At 45.1% G+C, this 25,749-nt stretch overlaps 1 protein-coding gene across 2 annotated transcripts; it reads right to left on the bottom strand.

The window, feature by feature from the left end:
- Positions 1-13,547: 13,547 nt before the first annotated feature.
- On the bottom strand, positions 13,548-24,999 carry ZIC3 (Zic family member 3). 2 transcript variants are annotated; one of them, XM_019956226.2, is made up of 3 exons: positions 23,418-24,999; positions 22,119-22,282; positions 13,548-14,092 (listed from the first exon to the last, which is right to left on the bottom strand). In XM_019956226.2, exons 1-3 carry the CDS (start codon positions 24,469-24,471, stop codon positions 13,943-13,945), a joined length of 1,368 nt encoding a protein of 455 aa, XP_019811785.2. In that variant the 5' UTR covers positions 24,472-24,999; the 3' UTR covers positions 13,548-13,942. The 2 variants fall into 2 exon arrangements, with proteins under 2 accessions (XP_019811785.2, XP_019811784.2); XM_019956225.2 differs by lacking the exon at positions 13,548-14,092 and adding an exon at positions 19,483-21,296.
- Positions 25,000-25,749: the final 750 nt, after the last annotated feature.

The raw sequence follows: 25,749 nt of genomic DNA, 5'->3' as shown, positions 1-25,749 counted from the left end.
GAGCTAGTAGTTTATAACTTACAATCCACATTCAATTTCTAGCCACTTAGTGGCAGTATCTTCACAGCAGGTGCCAGCTCAAAATCCACACCAACAGGAATCTTTAGAAATTCCCATGCCTAAGATTTCAGATCCAACCCCCCTGTTGTCGTTGATGCTATTGTTCAGTCGCTAAGTTTTGTCTGACCCCATGAATTTCAGCACACCCAGGCTTCCCTGTCCTTCATTATCTCCTGGAGTTTTCTCAAATTCATGTCCATTGAGTTGGTGATGCCATCCAACCATCTCATCCTGTGTCACCCGCTTCTCCTCCTGCCTTCAGTCTTTCCCAGCATCAGGGTCTTTTCCAGTAAGTCAGCTCTTTGCATCAGGTGGCCAAAGTATTGAAACTTCAGCTTCAGCATCAGTCCTTCCAATGAATATTCAGGGTTGATTTCCTTTAGGATTGACTGGTTTGATCTCCTTGCAATCCAAGGGATTCTCAAGAGTCTTCTCCAACACCACAGTTGAAAAGCATCAATTCTTCAGTGCTCAGCCCTCTATATGGTCCAACTCTCATATGCTCCAGCCAAAGGAGCAACTCCTCCTTTCATGCCATCTAAGACCATTGCCCCACTTTCCCACCCCAGAGTGGTTGATGCTGAGATTCTCCATTTCCTCCTGGGGAAATCCTAGTATCTCCAGATACCATAACCCAGATAGATGATAAGGAGACCACCATCCATTTCCCATAGGCTGGTACAGACATGTCTCTAGTGAGACCAAGCAAGGCCACCTCGCTTAGTCTAGCTAGCACTAAGCCAGCCCCAGGCTCAGCTCGTCACAGCCTCTCCTCCAATTTAAGGCTAAAGAAAAATCAAACCTGCACACCTCCTTCGCTTCAAACTAATCTCAATTCCAAGTCTATTGTGAGAAAAACCTCAGGGCAAAAAAACTACACCTATCTGCAGGGGGGCAGGGAATCCAAGCTTAATCCAGCTTTAGAAAAAGGGAAATTGTCGAACTCTATTGGAGAGTAGTTTGTTTAAACCCAATTTACATCACCAAACAGGTTGATTAGCATCACACTCTGAAGTAAGGTTTCTCCTAAACAAAGACTGAAGGCTTTTATGACAAAAGGAGCTCACTAAGGCTGAGTTCTCTCAAACAAAGCCAGAACCTGCTACTTTTGGAGTGCATCTTGTCCTCCAATCTAATACCTTATCAGCTCAAATCCCTCTTCTTCCAGGAAGCCCTCCCAGACCATTCTGGGCCACCTTGTGTCTCCTTCTAATAAATCCCAACAGTTACTATCAATCTTATTCACCTGGCAATCGGTTATATATGGCATGGTCTCTAGACCATTTTGGGGGTTTCCCTGGTGGCTCAGAGGGTAAAGCATCTGCCTGCAATGTGGGAGACCTGGGTTCTCTATACAAGACTATTCTTGTAATTTTGCTTTGAACTTTTGAATTCTTTTACCATTTGAAGTGAAGTGAAGTGAAAGTCGCTTCAATCAGTTCAGTCACTCAGTCGTGTCCAACTCTTTGCCACCCCATGGACTGCAGTACACCATGCTTCCCTGTCTGTCCTTTACCATCTCCTAGAGCTTGCTCAAACTCATGTCCATTGAGTCGATGATGCCATCCAACCATCTGGTCCTCTGTCGTCCCCTTCTCCTCTTGCCCTCAATCTTTCCCAGCATCAAGGTCTTTTCCAATGAGTCAGCTCTTCACATCAGGTGGCCAAAGTATTGGAGCTTCAGCATCAGTCCTTCCAATAACTATTCAGGGTGGATTTCCTTTAGGATTAACTGGTTTGATTTCTTTGCTGTCCAAGGGACTCTCAAGAGTCTTCTCCAGCACCACAGTTGGATAGTGTAAATTCTTTTGTGCTCAGCCTTCTTTATGGTCCAATTTGCGCATGCATACATGACTACTGGAAAAACCATAGCTTTGACTAGAGGGACCTTTGTCAGCGGTCATAGCTTTTCTTCCAAGGAGCAAGCGTCTTTTAATTTCATGGCTGCAGTCACCATCTGCAGTGATTTTGGAGCCCAAGAAAATAAATTGTGTCACTGTTCCCATTATTTTCCCATCTATTTGCCATGAAGTGATGGGACCAGATGCCATGATCTTCATTTTTTGAATGTTGAGTTTTAAGCCAGCTTTTTCAGTCTCCTCTTTCACCTTCTCCAAGAGGCTCTTTAGTTCCTCTTCACTTTCTGCCATAAGGGTGGTGTCATCTGCATATCTGAGGTTATTGAGATTTCTCCCAGCAATCTTGATTCCAGCTTGTGCTTCCTCCAATCCAACATTTCTCATGATGTACTCTTGGCTTCCCAGATGGTGCTAGTAAAGAACGTGCCTGCCAGTGCAGGAGACAAAAGAGACTCAAGTTCAGTCCCTGAATTGGGAAGATTCCATGGGGAAGAAAATGGCAACCCACTCCAGTATTCTTGCCTGGAGAATTCCATGGATAGAGGAGCCTGGCAGGCTGCAGTCCAAGGGGTTGCAAAGAGGTGGACACAACTGAAGCGACTTAGCACTTAGCACACACACTCTGCATATAAGTTAAATAATTAGGGTGACAATATACAGCTTTGATGTACTCCTTCCCCAATTTTGAACCAGTCAGTTTTTCATTCTGTTCTAACTATTGCTTCTTGACATGCATACAGGTTTCTCAGGAGGCAGGTAAGGTGGTCTGGTATTCCCATGTCTTTAAGAATTTTCCACAGTTTGTTGTGATCTACACAGTCAAAGGCTTTGGCATGGTCAGTGAAGTGGAAGTAGATGTTTTTCTGGAATTCTCTTGCTTTTTTGATGATCCAATTGATGTTGGCAATTTGATCTCTGGTTCCTCTGCCTTTTCTAAATCCATCTTGTTCACCTGGAAGTTCTTGGTTCACGTACTGTTGAAGCCTGGCTTGGAGAATTTTGTGCATGACCTTGCTAGCATGGGAAATGAGTGCAATTGTGCGGAAGTTTGAGTGTTCTTTGGCATTTCCCTTCAATGGTATTGGAATGAAAACTGACCTTTTCCAGTCTTGTGGCCACTGCTGAGTTTTCCAAATGTGCTGACATATTGAGTGCAACACTTTAACAGCATCGTCTTTTAGCATCCAGCTCAGCTGGAATTCCATCATCTCCACTGGCTTTGTTCATTGTGATGCTTCCTATGGCCCACTTGACTTTGGGCTCCAGGATGTCTGGCTCTAGGTGAGTGATCACACCATCGTGCTTATCTGGGTCATTAAGATCTTTTTTGTATAGTTCTTCTGTGTATTCTTGCTACCTCTTCTTAATATCTTCTGCTTCTGTTGAGTGTTGAGTGGTGGACAGCAATAATCTAAAATATCCTGTTGCTCCCCAAAATGTCTTAAGTTTATATCATTTGTTCAGTCCTCACAACAACCCTATACAGCAGGTGTTTGTATTATCCCCATCAACAAGGACACTGGATTTCAGAAAGGTAAGCAGATGCACTGAAGTCACACAGCTGGCTCACACAGAAGCAATTCTGATCTGACTCCCCAAAATGTTCTCTTATCTATTATCTCAAACTACTTCCTCAGGAGTCTATTTTGACTGGACCATTGGATCTGTAGAAAGGTGTACTGCAAAATAAGATCGAACCTAAGTGAGAAGGGCCTTATGTATCAAGCTACAAAATTTGTACTTAATTTGCCAAGCAATGGGGTGCCATTGAAGGCTCTGGAACACAGAAATGACAGGATCAGTGTTAGGCGCTAGGAAGATTAATCTGACAGTAGGGTGTAAAACAAGAGTGGTGAGAGCCTGAAGGGGGTAGGGGAGTGCAGGAAGATGGTTAGTCAGCAAAGACAACAGTCCAGGTGAAACTGCCCTTAGAACTTGAAGGGAAGAGGCAGGTTTGCAAGAAAGAAGAGGGTACTAGTCATGAAAAAATTGAGAAGGAATGTCAACACCACCCTCCTCAGTCAATTTCTGGCGGGAAAGAAGTGAAGAAAATGCTCATCTCTCAATACGATACAAAATGAGCATAGTTTTAATTGGCGCCCTCTTCCTCTTGTTTCTTCTAATTCTTATTTCCTTTCTCCCCTTGTGACTGAGCTACAGTCACCTTACAAGGGACTCTTGCCTTAGGTGTTTCAGTTTTTCCTAAGGAACACAAACACTTAAAAGTGAGAACTGTGATTATTCCAGCTTGGAGCAGAGCCAAGCAGAATTATATCTTCAGGGCTGAAATACAGTAAAACACGCAGAAACAGTGTTTCTGCCTGGTTCAGACACTTCCGTTTGCATAATGCCTGCGACAAAAATATTGAAATTAAAGGTGATATCGCGTGAATCAGGAAACTCTTTTAAAGACAGCATATTCTAGAAAATAAGAGATATTTAATCAAGTCAGGAATTTGGACCTAACCTAGAAGTTTAAACAAAAAGAAAGAAAAGAATGGCATATGTTTCTGTTTCCTAATGAGGACCTAATCACTAATTTGAAAGATAGCTAAATCCCCAAATTAAATTTTTTTGGAAACCAGATGCAAACAGGAGCGTTTTCTCTCCTACTCACTCTCTGCTCTTTCCTATCAGCCCTCCTGCAACTGGATTTTTCTCGATCTCCTTTGATTGTTTTTATATCTATTTCTCTAGAAAAGTGCATGCTACTCAAACAAATGTTATCTTCTGACCCCCAGTGAGAAAGACCCACTGGGTACCATGTTTTTACACATCAAATACATTTTCATAGTTTCAAATACTTGGAATTACTAATGTTCCCATAATGCGTTAGGGACATTGTGGTGGTATTGAAACCACAAGAAAGGAATATTATTTTATTAAGACAGGATTGAAGATGTGCTCTTTCACTAAGGGAAGAAAACACCACAGTGAAAAGCACATATGCTCTGCTTCTCTGATACTAAGGAACCCCGAGGAAAGCTCTTCACACAAAATTTGCATAGAGCCTGGCTCCGCAGCGCGCCCCTCCAGCTCGCCCTTTTCCCATTTCAGGAGTCGAATGGTTAGTACCGAAAAGGTTTTACACAGAAATGGGAAGTTCTCCTATTTACTGCCTTCTGAGAACCTTACTGTACTGTGCCTGTATTTGGTGTGCATAGGATAATAAAATCCATGTGTGAATGTTTATATTTTAAAGATGTTGTGCTCCAATATGTTCTGAGTTAGGGCTTTTGAAAATACGGTATAGATTGCACACAATGCCAACTGAAAGGCTAATCTTCCCACTGTTACACTTTAATTAGTGAGACCTGTCATTACAACTTTTTATGATGAAAAGTATCAGGCCTTTTATCTTACTTTTAAGCCCTATTCTGAAAACAGCAGAAAAGGAACTGAAAAGACAAAGGAAATTGCATTTTATGGAACAATAAGGAGAGTCTTTAAAAATTCAGGGAAGTTCACAAACTGCCAAGGAAAACTCATTGGAGGCAGCAGCGCTAAGAAGGGGGCCGTCAACTGAGTATGCAATATTAGCAGTCAGCTAACTCCCTAATCCTCTTCAGAATCCAAGGGACAAAAAAGAATAAGAACATTTCATAACAGCAGCCTGTAAGGGTGGCCTTTCAATTGCATCTCTGAATACGTAGGAATTTAGAGATGAGTTCCAAAGCTATTAGAAAAGTCTTGGTTTGTCATACCTGTGTTCTCTTTAACATCAGGTTGGAATCAAATGACAAAAATTTATTGCATCTTATTGACAATTTATTACATCTATGTCAGCATTTGCTACACTAAAAATTGTTCTGATAGCCTTAGTAGAAAATGTGGCACTTAAAAACACAAAAGCAGTACTTTAATTCAAAAGAAGTCTAAGAAATTGGAAGATTTAGGGAATTAAGTGAAAATTAGGAAGCACAGAGTTCTTAGGAAATGGTAACTTAAAAAAATAAAAATAAAAAAGCCAGAGCCCACAGACAAAAATAGAGCTTTCTTTCTGATTTTGTACAATTATTTTCTGCAAACCCTATTTAAATAAACATGACTGTGGTTTGTCCTCAAGATAATAGAGGTTTGATATGAATTAAGGTGATGTTTTAAGAAAATGTGCATGTTTTGAAAGCACGTAGGACAAAAAGACAAAGTTGAGAATGCACTTTCTGGTTTTCGGAGAGAAAAATAATTGGTTGCTGCCAAAATACTTTTCCTTCACTCTTTCAGTATTATCTACTTTGGGGTTTGGGGTAGATTCAGTTGCTTTGCTTTGTATCCGACTTGGAAACCAAAGCTTTAAACTGAGATGAGGGAGACGTTTTCAAAGCAGAATAGGAAAAAGAGCAATGGGGTGGCTCTGAAAAGAGGGAAGATGCTGCCTTACCAATTCCAACACTCATGCCAATTCATTCCCTTCATCCACTCCCTACCTGCTGGTAAAAGCTGGATCCTATTTCAGAAACCCAGTTCAGTGCACACTCCAATTCCAGAGCTCTTCTCAATTATTCTATGACAGGAGGTCCCAGTAAGGAATACAGAACTAACAAGCTACCGCCAACCAGGAAAGGTCAAAAGAAGACACCACATGTCCAACCACCTCCCAGAATCCTCCTTGCTGGCATCCATCTTGACTGAGCAATGGTGAGCGACCAGGAAGGACCCTGAGTCAGAATGATTAGCCAGAGACAACCCCAAGGGGATGAGAAAAGAGGGTGATACACAAGAGGAGAGGATGGTCACTTCTTTTTCTGTTGCAGGAAGGGGGACCCTTCCCAGGGCCGGAGAGTGGGCTCTTGTCTAACACTCGAAAATGAATTGTCCGTGGAGACACAGGTGCTGAGAAAGCAAGAGACTTTATTGGGAAGGAGCGTCTGGGCAGAGAGGAAGAGGGTAAAGGAATTCAGGAGACCTGCTCTGCCAAGTGGCTCTCAGTCTTGGATTTTATGGTAACAGGATTAGTTTCTGGGTTGTCTCTGGTTAATCATTCTAACTCAGGGTCCTTCCTGGTAGCTCACTGTTGCTCAGTCAAGATGAATGCCAGCAAAGAGGATTCTGGGAGGTGGTCAGACACGTGGTGTCTTCTTTCGACCTTTCCTGGTTGGTGGTGGCTGCTTAGTTCTGTCTTCCTTACCAGGACCTCTTGTTGTAAAATAACTCATGTAAATGGTTACGATACCTGGCCAAGGTGGGCAGTTTTAGTCAGTATGTTTCCCCTAACATTTCTACCTACACCATTACTGCCCGCATTTTGTCTAGGCAGCTGGGGAAGGAGAGCCTAGTTACACCTTCGACATCTGTACTTGGGTCACCAAACACTATGATGGTGCCATCATTTGACAACATTGTGGGTTAAAGTTCAAATAGAAGAATTTTAAAATAAATAAACTTTCAGTAAGGTAATCCAAGGACTCTATCACTGATTTCTAGAGAAAAAATAAACTGTGATTTTAAAACAACCTAAAACTTCAAAGGTAAATTTTGGAACAGAACTCATTTCCAACTCATTTGTTGTAAGAGCCCATCTGGAAAAGACATGGCAGAGAGCACGTGATGGCTTAGAAAATGCCAACAAATGAAATATCTCGACTTGCCACATTCAAGTGGGTATTTTCTTTAATACAACAGAAAAATCCTTTATTAGCGCCCATAATGGTAAAAGTTAACTTTAGATTTGGTTTTTCCTTCCAGCTAAAGCTGTTGTAATGTCTAACAGAAGCATAGGGAAGGTGAAAGAATTATTGTTCTTACTCATTACAGAAAAAAGCAAGGGCATTATTTTCCGATTCAGGAAGTGCTAAATTCTTAAGACAGCACAGTATTTATAATGTTACCATTTTTAATATGTCATGATCATTGACACAGAAAGCTGCAGAAACCTGGAGGAGGACTTTTGGCATAATGAATGGGAAATGATCAGAAATACAAAAAGGCTTGGGTTTTGCATTTAAGTTAAATATTAAATCAAACAAACACATGCTGAGGAATCTACCCCCTGCTTGCAAATACCAATTTGTCCTCAGATCTACATCTATGTGTCTCTGAATGGTTGGCAATTCTACGTTGGCAAAATGAAATAGAGAGAATCGAGACAATTGTCCACGCTGAGAATAATTTGTTGCCTTAGACAAAAATAATTTTGCAGTTTATTAATTAAGCAGGCCATTCTGATATACTGAATCGTAAAAGACCACTAGAGAACAAGTAGATAAATTGGTAGGAAAGAGTTTCAATAGTTTTGCTTTTTTACCATTCTCTGGAAAACAATGCTTCTCACACTTTCATACATATCATATTCAGCTACAGTGAACACTTGTTTTATTTAAAAAAAATTTTTTGGCCACATCCTACAGCTTGTAGGATCTTAGTTCCCTGACCAGGGATTGAACCAGCAGCCCTGTCAGTGAAAGTGCAGAGTCCTAATCACCTGACCACCAGGCAAGTCCCTGAAACCACTTGTTTTAAAGTCATATCCCTAGGCCCTGACTTGGAGAACTTTGATTTTGTTTATCAGAGCAGGGTCCAAGGAATTTTGATACAGGGGATCTGCAGGCCATATAGCAGGCAGCCCCATGACCCTCATTCTGTGGAAATACCTAAGTAAGCAAAACTAAAGTGTCAATTAAGTTACATCATATACTCCATGCAAACAAACTTTGAATTATTCATCCATTTAGTCAACATTCATTTATTGGTTGGACGCGGTGTAAGCTGGGCACAAAGTAGGTGCAAAATGCAGTTTCTTCAACACCCAGCTCTCTATACGATTTCCTGACGCCCCACGTCACTTTGTCCATATAAACACCGTTGTCCCTGTACAATGCCAGAACATCCAGTTGATTTAATGAATCAACCAGGTAAAATACACAATAACTTCCCAACTAACACTGAATGTTTTCTGAAGTGACAAAGTTTTGGCTTTGATTAGATGTAGCCACTCTCTGAGTTTTAAAATGCTTAAAATGTAAGGAGGAAGGTAGCGAAAGTCTTGCCTGAGAATATTCTTCAAAGCTTGAAGTATAAGAAACAATGACTGTCTCTTGAAAGGGAAACAGGGGGACTGCGAATTGTTGATGGGCAAAGAACATTATTGTCACTGTGTACACTTCTGAATTTCTCATCACGTACGTGTATTCTCTATTAAAAAATAAACATGAATTTTACATTTAAAAAATAGGCTTTATAACCTATTTTAGCTAAAGATGCTCTCTCCTGATTCTTCCAGGAACTTCAGCTTTGAACACCCGACAATCATAACACACACTTTTAATCTAAATGAATGCTATACGTGTGCACGCACAAGCCACGATTCCTTTATTAAACAACACATATGCACCAAATAAGTTTCAATTAGCGCAGGCTACAGACTCCATCCTCTCCCACCCCAACAAAAAATGCCCCGGGCCATACATTTAAAGAAATGAATGCAAATTGAAAACAAATGCACAATTACCTTTTCAAAATGATTTAATTTTAATTAACATATTTATATTGCATGTGGATGTTCAATTTAAAACCCTTAAAGGAAGCAAATGTAGAAGATTTGATAAAATATTATGTATGAAGGTTCTGCATTTATCAATTACTGATTCATTTTCTGATTTAGCATTTGCCCAAGAGAAAGCATTACTGGTTAATTTATAAATTCAAAGTTGTTTTTAGATTTTTCTTCAAGTAGGGAAGCGGTTATTGTCCTGCGTTCTGATTTTCAAGTACCATATTCCAACTATTCACTTATCCAAAGTGATTACAGTGCTAATAGAAGCATTTGGGTTTAAATTCAGTGTTCAAATAGCTGTATTATGCAATTAGTCAATATGCAATTACAGGCAATCTAATGGAGCCAGATGCATGCAGTCCAGACACATGCAAACTAGAGATTAAGACTTCCTCAGTTTTATGCATATAAGCAAATTATGCAGTTAAACAGGCCTCGCTAAAGAATGAATTGCATCTGTTTTGAGCCAGCTGGACTAGGTGAATTTTCATTTCACCAGTTCAGAGAAATGCCTTAAAACTCTGAAGCTTTTCAGTGCTGTAATAATGGTATGAAGTTTCAAGTACCCATAGCAAAGACAGCAACAACAACAACGAAGATGTCCTTAATGTTTTTCCTAAAGTAGGGCTTCTTTCCCCTCCCCCACTCAATTTCTTTCATAAGGATGTCTTATCAGAAAGTCCTATGAAAACGCTTCCCTGCCATCTCATTCACAAGATTAAATCTAGTGCCTTGAACATAAACGTTGTGTTTCACTGGAACATTCAATGGAAGAAGCAGCTTCATTTCATATCCTTGATATACCCACAAATCAGGTTCAAAAATCATGGAAGGCTCAGAAATGATCAAGGAATAGACGCCTGATGGAACAGATGCACAGATGCTGTGCTGGAAGAAAAGACAAATGCTGAAGTGCATAATGATTTTGAAAAGATTTCTTTATCAAACATGTCATTTGTTTGAAAGACCAGAGTTGTTGGCATCAGATGTGGGGTATCAGCTTGTTAGCAAAGTGAAACATGATGGCTGCTAGATACTGGCGACTGATGAATCAATTGAAATCACTGATGTTGCTCAACTGAACATCTTCATTTAATATGTCAATGGTCAGAAGTTAACAGAACACCTTCTGTATTGGGTTACCACCACAACCAATAAGACGTCACATCTCAGTGGATACCCTGACTAAATATTTTTGTAAAGAGTAGTGAAATCTCTAAAGAAATCTTATCAGCTGGCCTAACCAATTACACATTCTGTGGATGATTAGCTGCAAAAATAGAATATGAGTGTAGCTTTTCCGTGTAAGTTCTGGCTGGGTAACATTAGTGAATCATTTGTAAACAATTTCCATGCACTGGATTTATATCAAGATGTTAAAATGCATTTATTTATCTGTACTACAAATAGGCTCTATTATCGATTCTGGGACATTTACAGAGGAAATCTTTAGCAATAACATTTTTCTCATTTCTTTAGTGAGGTTTCTGATGACCCAATGTACTTTAAAAGGGCTTTTAACCCAAAGTACAAAAAAAAAAAAAAAGGAGTAAGCACTTGAATTCTTCTCTAAGAAAAACCTAAGAGGGTGTTCTCCTGCCCCACCCCCCACCCCCCTTGCCTGCTCTATAGGAAAAGGCTGGGCTGACTGGATTTTTGGACTCGAGAGTGATCACACCTATAGAAGGGTCCGTCCAGGGGAGGCACCACAGCATTGCACTAGACATCAGTTTTCAAGTTGCTTCTTTAATATAACCTTGTTCTTACTCGGTGACAACAAACCAATACTCAAAATAAGTTTACCACCACCTTGGACCTGCGCTTCTAATAGGGCGGGGTCAGGAAGAAAGCTAGACAAAGGTGTTAAACCAGTGAAGAAAGGAATAATGAAACATCCCCCAAGCCTCTCTACAAAAGCCATTATCATGCAGCAGTACAGACTCTCTGGGAAGCTCCAAGCCCCCAAAATCCTTGGGAAGGAAAGAAATACTCGCCCGTCAGTTCCTCTGGGAAGAGCTTCGTGTGTAGGTATTTCTGTCTTGTTTTGCTGCGTAAGTAGACATATGGCTGTGAAAAATACATTTCATAGTGCTGTAATAGAGACTTTCTACATTTTCATTTAAGCCTCAATTTTATTAACATAAAATAATCAGGGTATCCTTTAAAAGCATAATAAAAAACAAAAGTATGGCTGTACTGCCTGGTGGCTGGTGTTCACTTTGTATCTGAAGTGAGGCCATCACCTAGGGAGTCCATAAACTCATTCTAAGGATCCTGACATTGGTCAAAACATTTTGGGGGCTCCTCTCTGGGAATTGCCTTCAGAGCAAGCTTCCAAGCCCCACAAGAAAAGCAGCCTCATTACTCTATAGTCACACCTGCATAATACTAACATAAATTTAGTAGAAGGAAACTGAATAATTTAAGGCATCATAAGATTTAATCTTTTCCTTAAATGTGAATGCCAATTTTCACATTGTAAAATTGTCATTTAAATATAGTAAGAAGCTGTTGACTAAAGTAAAAAAATTTGTCAAATTAAACCATTAAATTACTATGTGTACAAATTTTTTAAGTACACAACTTACTTTTAATCTAAGAGTTAAGTGTATTCATTGGAAGATAATGAACAACAGGCATTTAATAACATTTTAATTTTATGTGTTTAAATATTCATAGCTATGTTCATAAACTCACATGCCTGATCTAGTGATTATGCTTATGAAATGCAGTATTTCTTAGATGCCCTAAGTCTCCATTTATTTTCTGAAACTGCATTAATTTGCACCCCAGTGCAAATCACTATGTTTTTAGTAAAATATTCCATAATATTACAAGTACGAAACCACCCCAAAGCAATGAAACAATAGCTACCTGCAAGAGGAAAAGAAGCAAATTAACATTTGTCCAGGCCCTACTCTGTGCCAGGCTCTTTATGGACATTTTCTTGCTTAATCCTTAGAATAACCCTAGGAGGTATTATTATCACAGTGCAGTTGGCTCATGCACAACTTGGTAGTTTACCTTTCCAAGGCCTTTCTTAATAATCCCATTATAACACTCCACTGCCTGTCTGAAAGAACACAGTTCTTGTTCTTAAAAACAAAAACAAAACAAAAATTCCTACTAACATCTTTCTAGGGGGATATAAGAATGTCAAGTTCTAGGGAGCAAAGAATCACAGTCTTTCCTGACTGGACGGTACGCCTACTCTTGATGTAAATGAACAACAAAAATCAGAGGGAGAGGAGCAATTTTCCCCTTTACTTAAAAAATTCCAGTATCATCAGCCTACTTAGCAGAAATTTTAATAAAATTGGATCTAAAGAACCAATAGCAATATACTCTATCAGGCTGCAATTTTATAATACCTCACCATGGCATAATCACGTCAAATAAATAGAATGATGGCCACTCAGAGATCACATTAGATTACAGATGTTAAATTTTAAATGAGAAATCAAGTATCTGGAGTTTGAAGAATTTCTCTGAAGTGTCTTCATCTTCTCTAACACTACAGTTAATTAACAACAACTTGTGTTTTAATAACACCTAAATCCCATGATTCTGTAAGTGTTCTAATCAATGGTTGCCAAGTTGTCTGCCCCAAGAACCACTTTGGAGCTTCTGAATTATATCCATATAATGTGCAATGCTGCAACGCCCCCTTTCCAGAGGCCCTCCTTTCTCCTTTAAGGTTATTTTCAGCTTTGTCTTTTCCTCTCTCATCCAGGTAGTGGTGTTCAAATGCTCTTTTTTTCTCCAAACTCCTATCTCCAGTCCTTCCTTCTAATCATCCCAATCAATCCTTGACTCTGAATTCCTCCCCTCCCCTGGAGGTCCCCAGGACCTCCCCAGCACCTGGCCCTGAGTTCCTCCGGGAAAACACTGTGAGCTCAAAACGGCTGGGGTTTGTTCAGCGGGTTGGGTCTTTTTCCCAAGTTTATTGCTCAGTGAAAGCCAAGCTGTATCATGAAAGATGTGAATAGAATATAAATTGTCCCAATTCAACAAGTTAATCAAGGTTATTTGACCACTGAGGATTTAGTTAGGGGCTATGGTTGTCACTGAAATAAAACAATAATCACAAAAAATAATTTAAATGGTTTTATTTAAGTCGATTGTAGAGATCCTGGATGTTGCTTTTTGAACACAAACAAGAAATTAACAAAACAAGCATTCATATTTCTAGTTTTAAACACTTTAGTTCTACATGTGGAATGCAGATATTTGAAAGAGATTTTCAACAAGGTCAACACAATGCATGAGATAACACACACTGAATTAGGCTAGTCTTCACCTCCATCTTCGCGTTTATGATCCTAAATTGGCTGGAGGTGTGTGTGTGGCGGGGCGGGGGGTGGGGGGTGCTTTTTTGCTTTTTCATTTCACAAATGATTGCTCAACACAGAATGAAATACACCAAAGAAGAAAATAGTCTTTTTATACCTAGGGAAGAAGCTACTACTCTTAAAATGATCACTTCAAGGTAACAGACATCCAAATTGATGTGGTTTTCTTTGAAACCTCATCAGTAAATCATTTCTTGCACAGTAGGTTCGGCATTAACCCTGCATTTAGGATAGGTAGTGTTATGGAGGGCTGGCTGCTGCATACCAACGTCAGTATCAAGTTCTTCATCAGGAATTAGAGACTGTCCCGGATACCAAGCAGGACAACACTGGCAAAAAAACAAAAAGTGAACTGCAGATAGGTCAAAACAAGCTACATTTACTGTTAGAAAAATATCATAAAACGTTACTGGATATGTTGTTTTAAATGCTAGCGTATAATAAAACACAATGGAATCTTCTATTTTTAACACCTTATGCTCAAATGGTCTTTACATAGGTTGTGTTTTAATAAAACACATTAGACAACATACACACTCTATCAGAGAACAAACATTAGAAACTTGCCATTTGGTGAAGGCTATTCTCCCACTTACTACAGGGCTCACATTTCTCTATTCATCACATCAGTAAACAGGTTGGACTGTCATCACATTAAAAATATACAAAATTGTTTGCTCTATTAGATTATTTTTAAATAAATGTTTTCTTTAGTTTCAACAGATTTTTGGCAACAAGAATCTTATTCAAAGACGTTTTGCTCCTGTGTTATTATTAGTCTAAGTCCTCTGAACATTCCCCCCTTTAATGGCTTCCTGCGAACTTCGTGTTTTTCAAGCTGTAAATTTCAATAGTGATGGTAGAAACCAAACCTCAGAGGGAAAAGCAGTGCCCTTTGGAGTTATCATTCAAACAAATATAAGAGTTCTACCAATTTGTCATTCGTCCAGTTTAGAAGAAATTCCATTCATGTAACTCTTATGAAAATCAACCACAGTTTTACCATATCAAATGACCCAAAGAACACCGCAGGTATCCAGGGGAGATAGTTCACCAGTGCTTCTTTAGCTTGATTCCAAAGTCAATCTTAGAGACGTTCTGGGCACTGCAGTTCTCAGAGAGACAAACTGCCTATCCATTGGCTAAAGATTTTTCAAGTTAATGAACTTTTCACTTTCCACACTTTTGGTACCAAGAGATTTAGCCAGGAAAAAGCTCATATCTCAGGGTTCAAACTACAGCATGGAAAAATAAAGTATACAGCAAGCACCATCTACCTCCTTTGCTCTCTCAAACATGTCAATACTCTACTCCAGTCAGGGGGTGGGGTGAAGAGGCTGAACCCTGGAAGCAAACTTCACCCAAAGGGGTAAAAATCTGTTTGGTGGCTATTTCAAAACAAGTTTCCAAACTGTAGAAGGGTCTCCATCCCCTTTGACTTGCACGAACCACACATAAGAAAAGGACAGAAAACACTACAAGGCAGGCTTATTTTAATTGCCCAGGGGTTTCCAATGCAAAGCACGACAACTTAAATGCATATTCCAAATTCTTGCTCCAAAGCCGTCTTCTTTGTGCACTGAAAAGGAGGAAAGACAACCCCATCAATTGTTCTCTGCAGATAAAGGCACTGTTTTGCAGATTTCCCCCCAGATCTGGGCCAGCTTTGCTAATGACCTGCCCACCCACCTGGGGCCCTTCTCAAGGTGGCCCACGGGAGCTGGCCCACACCTTCAGGAGCCCAAATCCTCGCCAGTGGGCAGCCCAGAAGGCTGTCTTTTCGTTTAGCTGTTGGCCTCCACGAAGACGCAACCTGAAAGAACGCGTGCCGCTTATTTTCCTAGAGGAGACGGGGGTCAAAAACTACATTTTTAAAAGCCCACATTTTTTCCCCCTCACGAAAGACATCTGCTCCATTTTCCCTGCAGAGAAAACACGGACTCGAGATCCCAGAACTACCAGGGGTTCTTTCACACGCCAGCATTAAGGCGGTTTAAGCTAAAGCTGAATGAAAGTTTTCGGAATCATGGCCTTCCCTCCAGCCCCTTTTTTCGTAAGACGACCAGCTGTTAACAGCACACACAAAAGCGCACACAGTGCTATTTTTCATAGGCCCGCGTTTAAATGAGATATGCAGAAAACGGGGCCTGAGCAACGTGTAGGGTTCGAACTCGCAATGACATATCCGTGCGGCTAATCCAGGGCACCCGGTTTGGAAACGGTGCCTCCGTGCTCCGCTCACGCGCCCCGCCATTGTCCTGGAAGAGAACAGTGTCCACTCCTTGGCATTTTTCGCGACTCGAAGGTGCAGGAGGATCCCGACTTGGGCACGAAGCTCAAAACGGCATCCCCCACCCCGAGGGGGTCAGAGGAGAAACGCTTTCAGTCGGGCCCGGAGGGTGGGGAGGCTTCGGGTAGATTTCAGGTCCAAGCCTACCCCCCTTCCCTCCCGGGAACCCCAGCCCCCAGAAGGCTCGCCAACTTCCCACGCCCAGGATGCCCTGGAAGAACTTCTCCGCTTCCGTTTTTTTTTTTTTTTTTTTTTTAACAATTTTGCGCTCGGCCGCCACGACCTACATTCTCCCGCGAGGCGCTCCGAGCCGAGGAATAAAAGGGAGTTGAAACCACACAACAGTTCGGCAGCCCGCCGTCAGCGCTTTGCTGCGCTCCGCGGGGGTTCGCATCCGGCCGCCATGTTTCCGACCCGAGAGCCGCCCCAAAACCAGCCCCCCCGCTCCGTCCGGCCCTCCGCCCCCCCTTCCCGGCCCGGCCGAGGCCGCGGCGCCGCCGAGCCGCTTTCAACTCTCCCCCGCCGCCCCCTCGCAGCGAAATCTGACTCGACGGCTGCGGGTTCTGCGCCTGCGCACAGCGCGGGCTCTGGGCGCTGGCGGCCGGCGGGGTCCCGGCCGCGGCTTGAAAAGGCCGGAGCGACGGGGCGCGGGGGAGGAGGGGCCGGTCCGGGCCGGAGCCTCCCCTTTCCACCCAGCGGGCCCCCGCTCCGGCCCCGGCGCGGCTCTCACACGTGCACGCTAAAAACCCACTTCAAAGTCTTGTTCTTAGTGCGGGGGCGGCCGCCTCTAGGCCAGCCCTTGGGCCCTCGCGCGGGCCGCGAACCGGGCCCAGCGCCCTGCCGGCCCTTCCAAAACCCTGGCGCGGCGATGAGACCGGGAGGGCCGGAGAGCGGGGACTCTCGCTGAAAAGCCCCGGGCGCTGGGATCGGCCTTCGGGCGTGCGAGTACCTCCCCTCCCTCCCCCACCCCGCCGCTTTCAGAAAATGAATGGAACACAAAGTTTGCGGCCAGCGCTGCGCTGTGGCCTTCGGAGCTCACCATTGTTTGGGCTCATATTGACCCCAGGTCCGGATTAGGCAGCGGCTGATTCCTGCTTTACAGACCCGCCGGCCTAATGAGGCCGGGAGGCGATGGGGCGCGAAGCGTCCTCGGAGCCCGGGCGACCGCCGGCTTACGGCCGCCAAGGGCCCTGTAGGTGGAGGTCAAAGGGTCAGCGGGCCGAGACCGCAAGAGAATTGACTCTAGGAAATGAGGTCCCCTCCCCCCCGGCCCCAGCTTCGACCGGGCCTTGCAAGAACTTGGTGTGTGCATAGGGACCCCGGGATCCCCCACCAGGGGCCTGAGGACCCCGAGCGGGAGCCCTGACTTCCGCGACGCCTCGTCCCGGGGCCGAGCCCGACTAGACTTTAGGTCTCGTGGGGGAAGACCGCCCGAAAGAAAACCAGCCCGGCTGCGGGGCTGAGATCCCGCGCGGTTCAGGGGATGGGCAGACCGGTAGCGACTCTTTCAGAAGCTTAAGGGCCAAGGCCCTTAGGCTTTTTTCGTTTGTTTGGGGGGTTTTATAAGGGGAGAAGGAGCCAGGGGCGAAGAGACAGCGGGCGGCGAGGGGGGTGGGAGGGGCGAGGAAGTCCTGAACACAACTTTCCTAGGAGGCTTTGTGAGCAGAGGCGTTCCTGTTAGTTCTTCAACCTCCGCGGTAGTTAGGACCCACAACCCTGCTTAGCCTGGACCCTGATCTTTAACCTTCCAAACTGGATGAAGTCCAGACTTCTGTCTGCATGAAAATAGACACCTTCGTGGAAATGTTAAACTAAACCACCCATTTTGGAAAAGATAATGGACTTTTAACAAAGGTCTTACCAGGTACAAGAAGTAAAATAACCGTTCTCTTACTAAGAATCCAGCTGACATTCATGTTTTCCAGCTTATCTATCTTTAGGGTTGCAAAGGTTTTTGTTGTTGTTGGGCGGCGGGGGAGGGGGTGCTTATTCTTTAAGAGACTTACTGAAAATTGAAGAATATGTACTCCCAGAGTCAGATTATAGAAAGAAAATCTGTGAAAAGTTTTCTACTAAAATAAAGTTTTCTTTGCAACAAATGACAAGGGCAGAGGGATAGACAGAAATAACGATGCTACATCCGTATTAAAGGATATCATGTAAGGGGCAAAACTTTCACATCTTAATATTGGTTATCATCATTGTTAATTCACATCTTCCCCTCTTAGGACACAATGCTCTACTGTAAATTTTCATGGCAGAATAATTTCAAGCCTAGCAAAAAAGATCAAACTTAATGTCTCCTAAGGAGATGTCTGTTTAATGTATTTAATGGGGGGTGGGAGAAGCAAGTTTTTGAAATAATCTTGCATCCAACCCATCACTCTACTGTCATTTAAGGTTAGGTGAAGTTGGGGGTGGAGAGAAAATTCATAGAGAAAACAGTAAACTGTGGAAGTTAAATGCACATTTCAGAAGAAAAACATCATTTAGACTTCAGTTGGAACACATGTAAAGCCAATCTTATGAGTACACACTTTCTGAAAACTTGCTGAGCATTTAAAATGCTTTCTGGTTTGAAGTGAAGGAAAACTCCTGAAATAGGAATTTGGTCCAGCACCCTCAATGTCAAGGTCAAGACTAGAATGTCTGGGGGTAGGAGCAGTAGACTGACCAGGTTACCTGCTCACACTTGTGAAGGCATCCCAATCCGTTCATGGCATTCAGGCCTTTGCCTTGTCTACTGGTGGAGGAAAGTGCAAAAAAAACCCCCCAAAAAACCATTCTCCACAAACAAGAAATCACATCCAAAGCAATTTGCAATTAGAAACTGTCAATAACTAATTGTCTGTTGACAAAGATCAGTAGATAACTTAAAACAGACTGTTTCAACTGTATCCAAGGAATCAAAGTTTCTTTTAATCATCAGAACTTCTCTGAGCATTTCAATTTAAGGTTGATTTATTTGAACATGGGAAAAAAATCAGGCACCAAATACAAAAATGTTATAAATAGTTGTGCCAAGACTTTATTTCTTCAAAAAGAACAATAAACAAAATTCTAGAATTCAAAATGATTATGAATAATACCAAACTGACTGCCACCACAAATCCTAGAGTACTGCCCCTTCAAGAGAAGGAGATACTTAAGCCTATTCATTACATTGCTAAATTCTTTACAATTCCTTATCTCCACCATTCTATTTGCTGATTTGCAAGTTGGTTATTCATGCAGATTGGGCTCTCAATATTAAACAGCACCCTAAATTAGTAAAAAAAAAAAAAACCCTCAATACTCTACCCACTCCACCCCCCCAAATAGTAATGTTTCTTTTTCATATAACAACTGTAAAAAAACGGTCTGTCCAAATGAGTTGCTTCACTTAAGATTAAACGGATTGTTAATATTTTATCACAAAGCAAACAACCATTTTTCATTGTTATTGATTTTAATGGAAACAATGCTCTTAACATCTTTGCCTACAAACCATGAACTTTTAAAAATACATATTTTGCAAATGTTTTTTCTTTCCATAATATTTCAGAACAGCTGCAGTTATTACACCGCTATAAAAATGTTATGAATAATTGTGATAATTACGAATTGAACTATATACAGCAAAACAAACCAACCTGTGCCTTCCAAAATTGTAAATGGTCTATGGTTCTTTTAAGAAGCACTTTAATCATAAGTAAGCATGCCTCGACTGGCCTTACTCGTCATCACTGTTTCAGACATATGCTTACTTTTGAAAATATATAGATAGCTAGATAGATTTGATAGGCAGATTAGATAAGTCATAGATACAAACATATATAGGTATATGGGTGATCTCTTGATAGAACAGACAGACATGCATCCTGTCGCAATGTTCATTTTTATGTAAGATAATAAAAAACTAAGGGACATAAAACTCATTAGGTTACCTTAGGTTTATATATGTAGGGCAGGGATGATTAAATCCAGCTTCTCAGTCTTTGAAGTACAAGATTGAGATGTCATGGCCACTAACTGAATTGATCAGTAATATTTGATTTGCATGCAGAAAATCCAGGACAAACACATTTAAACTCGCAGTTAAACAACCATCTGAGCTAAAGAAAGGAGGGTCTTCCCAGATGGAAACTGACACTGTAAAGAATCTATACTGCAATAGAAAAATAATTTAACAATTAAAAAAGGGATCTGAGTGAGTTATAAATACCAACAAACAAGATTTCATTTGCTCACGTCTCCTCTTTGAAGAAGGAGGCTGTTACAAAACAAGAGAAAGGAGTCAGTGGTTCAAAAACTGTAAATTGTGTTCTTCTTTCAAAACAATAAATTTTAATGCTAAAGCGGTTATAATCAAAAGCTGTACAGAATTTGTTAGAAAACATTTATCCATAAATATTGTTCAGTTCCCGGCATTTGTAGCAATAATTAAATTACAAACGATAAATATGGCATCAATGGATATGTATTTACAAAAAAGAAAGTTATTACAAAAGGCAATTGTATACTAAACGTCACAATTTGTGTAGAGTAACATCACATCCTCAGCCTGAAAAAATACTGAACAACAGTTTTAACCCCATTAGACAAAAATACATTCACAAGTGTAATGCTTTGAGGAAAAGTTCAAGACATAACAGGACTTTGGCACGGTTTAAGACTGTGAGAGTTTAAACAATCACCACTAAGGCGAAGATTTTTCCATCAGTTTTAGCATCACCACCAATAAGACTTCCATAACTTCCTCTCAAGAAACAGGACAAGAGTTAAAATGAACTGAAGGCATTTAGGGATGGGGTGAGCAGAGAGCAAGAGAAAGGGGAGGAAAAAGCAGTGAGAAGATCTTTTTTTAATCCTTCAAATGCCAAAACATATTTTCTAATCCTGAGAAAAGGGCATGGCTACTTTTGGATCTTGCCCAAAAACCTTCCTGGACAATTGCAATTAACCAGATGTAGCCCTATATATGGCCTCTTGCCTTACAACTCCATTTCCATCTGATTGGTCTCAGTTTTCTTTTTAAAATGCATTTGGTCCATTCTATGGTTAAACAGGGTTTGTGTTTGTCCTCAGACGTACCATTCGTTAAAATTGGGAGGAAGTCCAGGGTTGTGGCTGGTGCTAGTTTGAACTGCAGAAGGGGTTTTAGTGGTATCTTTACTGTTTGCAGAAGCTATAGCGGGTGGAGTGGAAGATTCATAGCCTGAACTGGCAGCAGGGGAGGAATCTGACCCTTGAGATTCATGAACCTAAAATTAACATGTATATATTATAATGAATATAATTCCAACTGGCATTGTGCAAGCAAAAACAAGAGCACTGTAAGAGCAAGACCGCCCAGTGACCCACTTAAAAGACAAAATGCTGCTGATTTGGGGGTTTTGTTTTTTAATTTCCACATTACCGATGTATAAGAAAACCCCAAGACATTCGTCAAAAAACCAGTTTGAGTCCTAAGATTGGCCATTGTGGAAAAGGAATAAAGTACTCTAGTTTATTCATGCCCCTTCAGAAATGCTTTCTCCGCGGCTAGAGCGGGGTAAGCACAGTCTTTGGGGCCCTATAAAATACTCCGGGCCCAAGTCTGGCCAAGACCGCTCTGGCTTGCGAAAGCAGGTACAGAGAAAGGTGGCACGGGCGCCCTGGGCGCTGCGAGGGCTCCGACAATTGCGTGGGAATCCCCCCGCGCTCCTCGGCCCTATTGTTTTACCCGAAGCCGAAGAAGAACGGAGCCCCCAGCCCCCCGCCCCCCGGATTCGGCGCGGGCACTCTCGGTTCTCATCGCGGGTTGAGCCGGGGAGAGGCGGCCACTGCGACATCCAGTCCCGGCGAGCTCGGTTAGAGCTTCCCAGGAAACAACTGATCTTTCCCTCCGCTCCTCCTCCTCCCTACTGCGCTCCCCCTCCCCGTCCCCCCTCCCGGTCCCTCAAATGGGTTCAAGGTGTCAACGCTGGAGCAAATCGGATTTAACGTGGAAGATACAGGGTTGGCAGCGCGGGCGCTTCCGTTCCGCAGCCCGGTGTCGGGCAGAGTGTTTATAAACCGCCGACCGCTAATAAAGAGGTAATTACCTTCATGTGCTTGCGCAGGGAGCTCGGGTGCGTGTAGGACTTGTCGCACACTTTGCAGATATAGGGCTTGTCCGAGGTGTGCACATGCATGTGCTTCTTGCGGTCGCTGCTGTTGGCAAAGCGTCTGTCACAGCCTTCAAATTCACATTTAAAAGGTTTCTCACCTGCAAAAGGCAGAAACGCAAAGGGGGTGGGGGTGGGGGGATAGAGTCAGGGCCAGGAGCGTCCTCCGGCCGAGCAGCGGGAGACAGAGCTCTCCGGCGGTCTGCCCGGAGAGGGAGCGCCGACTGGGGGCTGCCGTGGCATCTCTTTTCCCTGGAGAAAAATGGAGATCGCGGGTTGAGCCTGCTAGGGTGGGGAGCAGTGGTCGGGGGCGGGGGTGAGGCAGGGCCGGCCCAGAACCTGCCCGTCCCTTTGTTCTCGGGCCGGAGGGCAAGCCCCTGGCTCCTCCAAAGTTTCCCCCGAGTTGCGGTACTCCCCCCGCCCCCCACCCGGCCCGGGGCCTCCGAGCGCTGCCGCGTTCCGCCGGTATCTCGGCGTGGCAGCCAAGCCCGGGAGGGACAATGGACCGAGGACGGGACAATCCCTTTTAGTTCCTCCTTTGTACCTTTTAATTTGCCTCTTTCAAATGCATCGGTTTTGCTAAGCCCAGCATTAAAAAGCTGAGGTCGTCGTACTTAACGTTCGAAAAGAGAAAACTATATAAATCCAGGGGGCTCCGGACAGTTTTACAAGATGCTCTGAACAAGCCACGAAACTGGGGTGCCTTTTCTACGTTAGCGTTCCTCCCGGAGGACTGAATTGAACCTGGAACTCCAAATAAAAATAGTTTGACAAAAGTACCAGTCATTTAATTAGGAGATGTGCCAATCAAGGGTAAAAAAGAGCGGAAGTAACCGAAAGTTAGTTTTCATTAGCATTTCTATGGTTGCCTCCCCCGACTGGGTGCCGAGAGCTAAGTCGCTTGTGAACAATTTCTCTGCACGCGTTCGGAGTCCCTCCAGAGTAACCCAGAAAGAGACAAAAAGAGGCGGCGCCAGTGGGTTCCTGGGCGCGAGAAGGTTCCAATTAGTTCCTGAGACCGCACAGCCGTCCGCCCGGGAAGTTAGAACTGGGCAAAAGCTCCGCGGGGCGGGGAGGACGAGAGGTGGAGGGACATTGACAGCGCTACTTCTTCCAACCACCCCGGCGGGGCGCCGCCTCTCTCTACGGCCGCCACCCCTCGCTTCCTCGCGGTGCATGTCGGCTTCGCGGCGCGCGGCCGCGGCGAACCCCGCGCCCGCCCGCCCTCCTCCTTACCTGTGTGGGTCCTCTTGTGGATCTTGAGGTTCTCGGAGCGAGCGAAGATCTTCCCGCAGCCCGGGAAGGGGCACGGGAAGGGCTTCTCGCCCGTGTGCACCCGAATGTGATTGACCAGTTTGTACTTCGCCTTGAAAGACTTGCCCTCGCGGGGGCACTCCTCCCAATAGCAGACGTGGTTGTTCTGCTCCGGGCCCCCCACATGCTCCATGGTGACATGTGTCACCAGCTCGTGCATGGTGCTGAAGGTCCGGTCACAGCTCTTCTTGGGCCGGCTCAGCTGAGCCTCGTCGATCCACTTGCACGACAGCTCCTGCTTGATGGGCTGTCGCATGTAACGGAAGAAGGCGCCGGGCCCGTGGTGGGCCGCCACGTTCACGCCCATGTTCATGTTCATGGGGCTGTAGTTCGGGAACTGCGCGCCGGCCGTGTAGGGGTCCGTGCGCGGGCTGGCCACCGGGCGGTACGGGTCAGCGCGGCCGAACAGCTCCCCGCGCAGCCCCAGGTGGACCTGGTTGTTGTCCACGTGCCCGGTGGGCGACGGGTGCCCAGCGCCTTGGTCGTGCAGCCCGGGGAAGAGCAGGTAGCCAGGGGGCTCAGAGATGCCAGCCGGAGCGTGCAGGCTACTCGCCGAGCCGGCGAAGAGCCCGTGCTGCCCGCCACCCGAGGCCGCCTCGCCGAGCCCGGAGCCGCGCTGGCGGAACAGAAAGTCGCGCGTGGAGTTGAAGGCGGCGGAGGCGGCTCCGCCGTAGCTGGGCACCTGGCCGGCGTGGTGATGGTGGTGATGGTGGTGGTGATGATGGCCCAGGGCGTTGGCGTAACCCGAACCCTGCGGCGTGAACGCCGAGCTCTGGCCAGAAGACAGATCGTGAGCCGCCGCGGGGCTCAGCTTGAAGGCGGCGGCGGCGGCGGCGGCGGCGTGGGGCGAGTCCCCGAAAGGAGTCAGCCCTATGCCCGCCGGCTCGCGGTTGGGCATCTCGTGGTGGCGCGGCGCGCCGAAGCTGCCCACTCCCAGTCCTGGGAACTGCGGGCCTCCGTCCAGGAGCATCGTCATGGGTGGTTCTTTTTCGACACCAGCGACCTCGCAGATGTGATCGAGGGTGCTTAAGGAGAGCTCCACAGAGTCGAAGTCGAAGAGGGGTGGCGACGGTTGGACACGGTGGTCGGGAGATCCCTCAGGCTGAAGCAGGGACTGCAACTTTCCGTCGCTGAGAGAGTCTCCTGCAGAGGGACAGGAGGGAGGAGGGGAAGTAGAAGGACCTGGAGGGGGGAGGAGGGGGGAGAAGGAGGGGGGTAGAAGGGAGGAGAAAAGATTCTGGAACTAGATCTGGTTTAACAAACTAACAGACGCGCACAAAGAAAAATAAGCAAAATAATAAGTGGAGGGCGGAGTTTGCCAATCCTGTCCCGGGCACCCCACCTCTCCCCGAGAGCGCAGAGCCGCGGGACCAGGAGGTTCCTGCCTCCCGGCTAGGGTGCGCTTAGAAGCAGAGCAGGCTCGCGGCCGGCGGGCAGGAGGCAGGAGGAAGGCTCGGTCCTCGCCGCTCGCCGCGCCAGTCCCAGCCTGTTCGCCTCCAGAGTAGTGTCCTTGGACTGATAAAGTCAATCACTCACTCCTCTCACATAAACCGAGCGGGAGGCCGCGCGGCGCGCGCCAATGGGGAGCCAGCTGGCCCGCGGTCACCTGACCCCCGGCCCCGCAGCCCATTGGCAGTCGCCACACTGATTGGCAGCGCGGAGTGGGGAACATGGCAGCCGCGGCCGAGCGACCGCCGCTGATTGGGCCGTGGCCCGGCGCCTGGCAGGTGAGGCGGCGGCAGAGGCGGCCGGGAACCCGCGAGTGGGCTCCGTGAGGCTGGCGCTGCCGTGGGGGAACTGGAGCCAGGCTCCAGCCGGCGACCGGCGGGGCGGAGCCGGGGCCTCTCCCCGGCTTCCCCCTCGCCCGAAGCGGGCGAGCACCCCTCGCGCCCGCTTTACCCGCTTTTACCAAATGAATTCCTTGCCTCGCCAGGATCGTTCCCACCGTCGGCTGGGCGCTGCACGTCCAGTCCTGCCTGGGCCCCCCAACCCGCTGCCTCACCACCCCGAGAATGTGCCCCCGGGCGTGGATCCCGGGGCGAGAACAGTTCCACTCTCGCGGCTCATTCGCCGCGTCCTCCCCACGGGCTGCTGTGGGTCCTGTTGACCCAAGAGGCTGGACCCAGGCCGGCCAGCTCGCCGTCTGTGAAAACGAGGAGAAATGGTTAGAATTAGAGCCATCTCCGTTACTTCCCTCTGAGCCATCCATTGGCTCTCAGTATGTGAGTAGTGGCTATAGTATACTGTCCTCGCC

Source organism: Bos indicus, chromosome X (assembly GCF_029378745.1).
Source record: "Bos indicus isolate NIAB-ARS_2022 breed Sahiwal x Tharparkar chromosome X, NIAB-ARS_B.indTharparkar_mat_pri_1.0, whole genome shotgun sequence".
NCBI classification, from domain to species: Eukaryota; Metazoa; Chordata; class Mammalia; order Artiodactyla; family Bovidae; genus Bos; species Bos indicus.
This window is presented reverse-complemented; position numbering and strand designations above follow the sequence as displayed.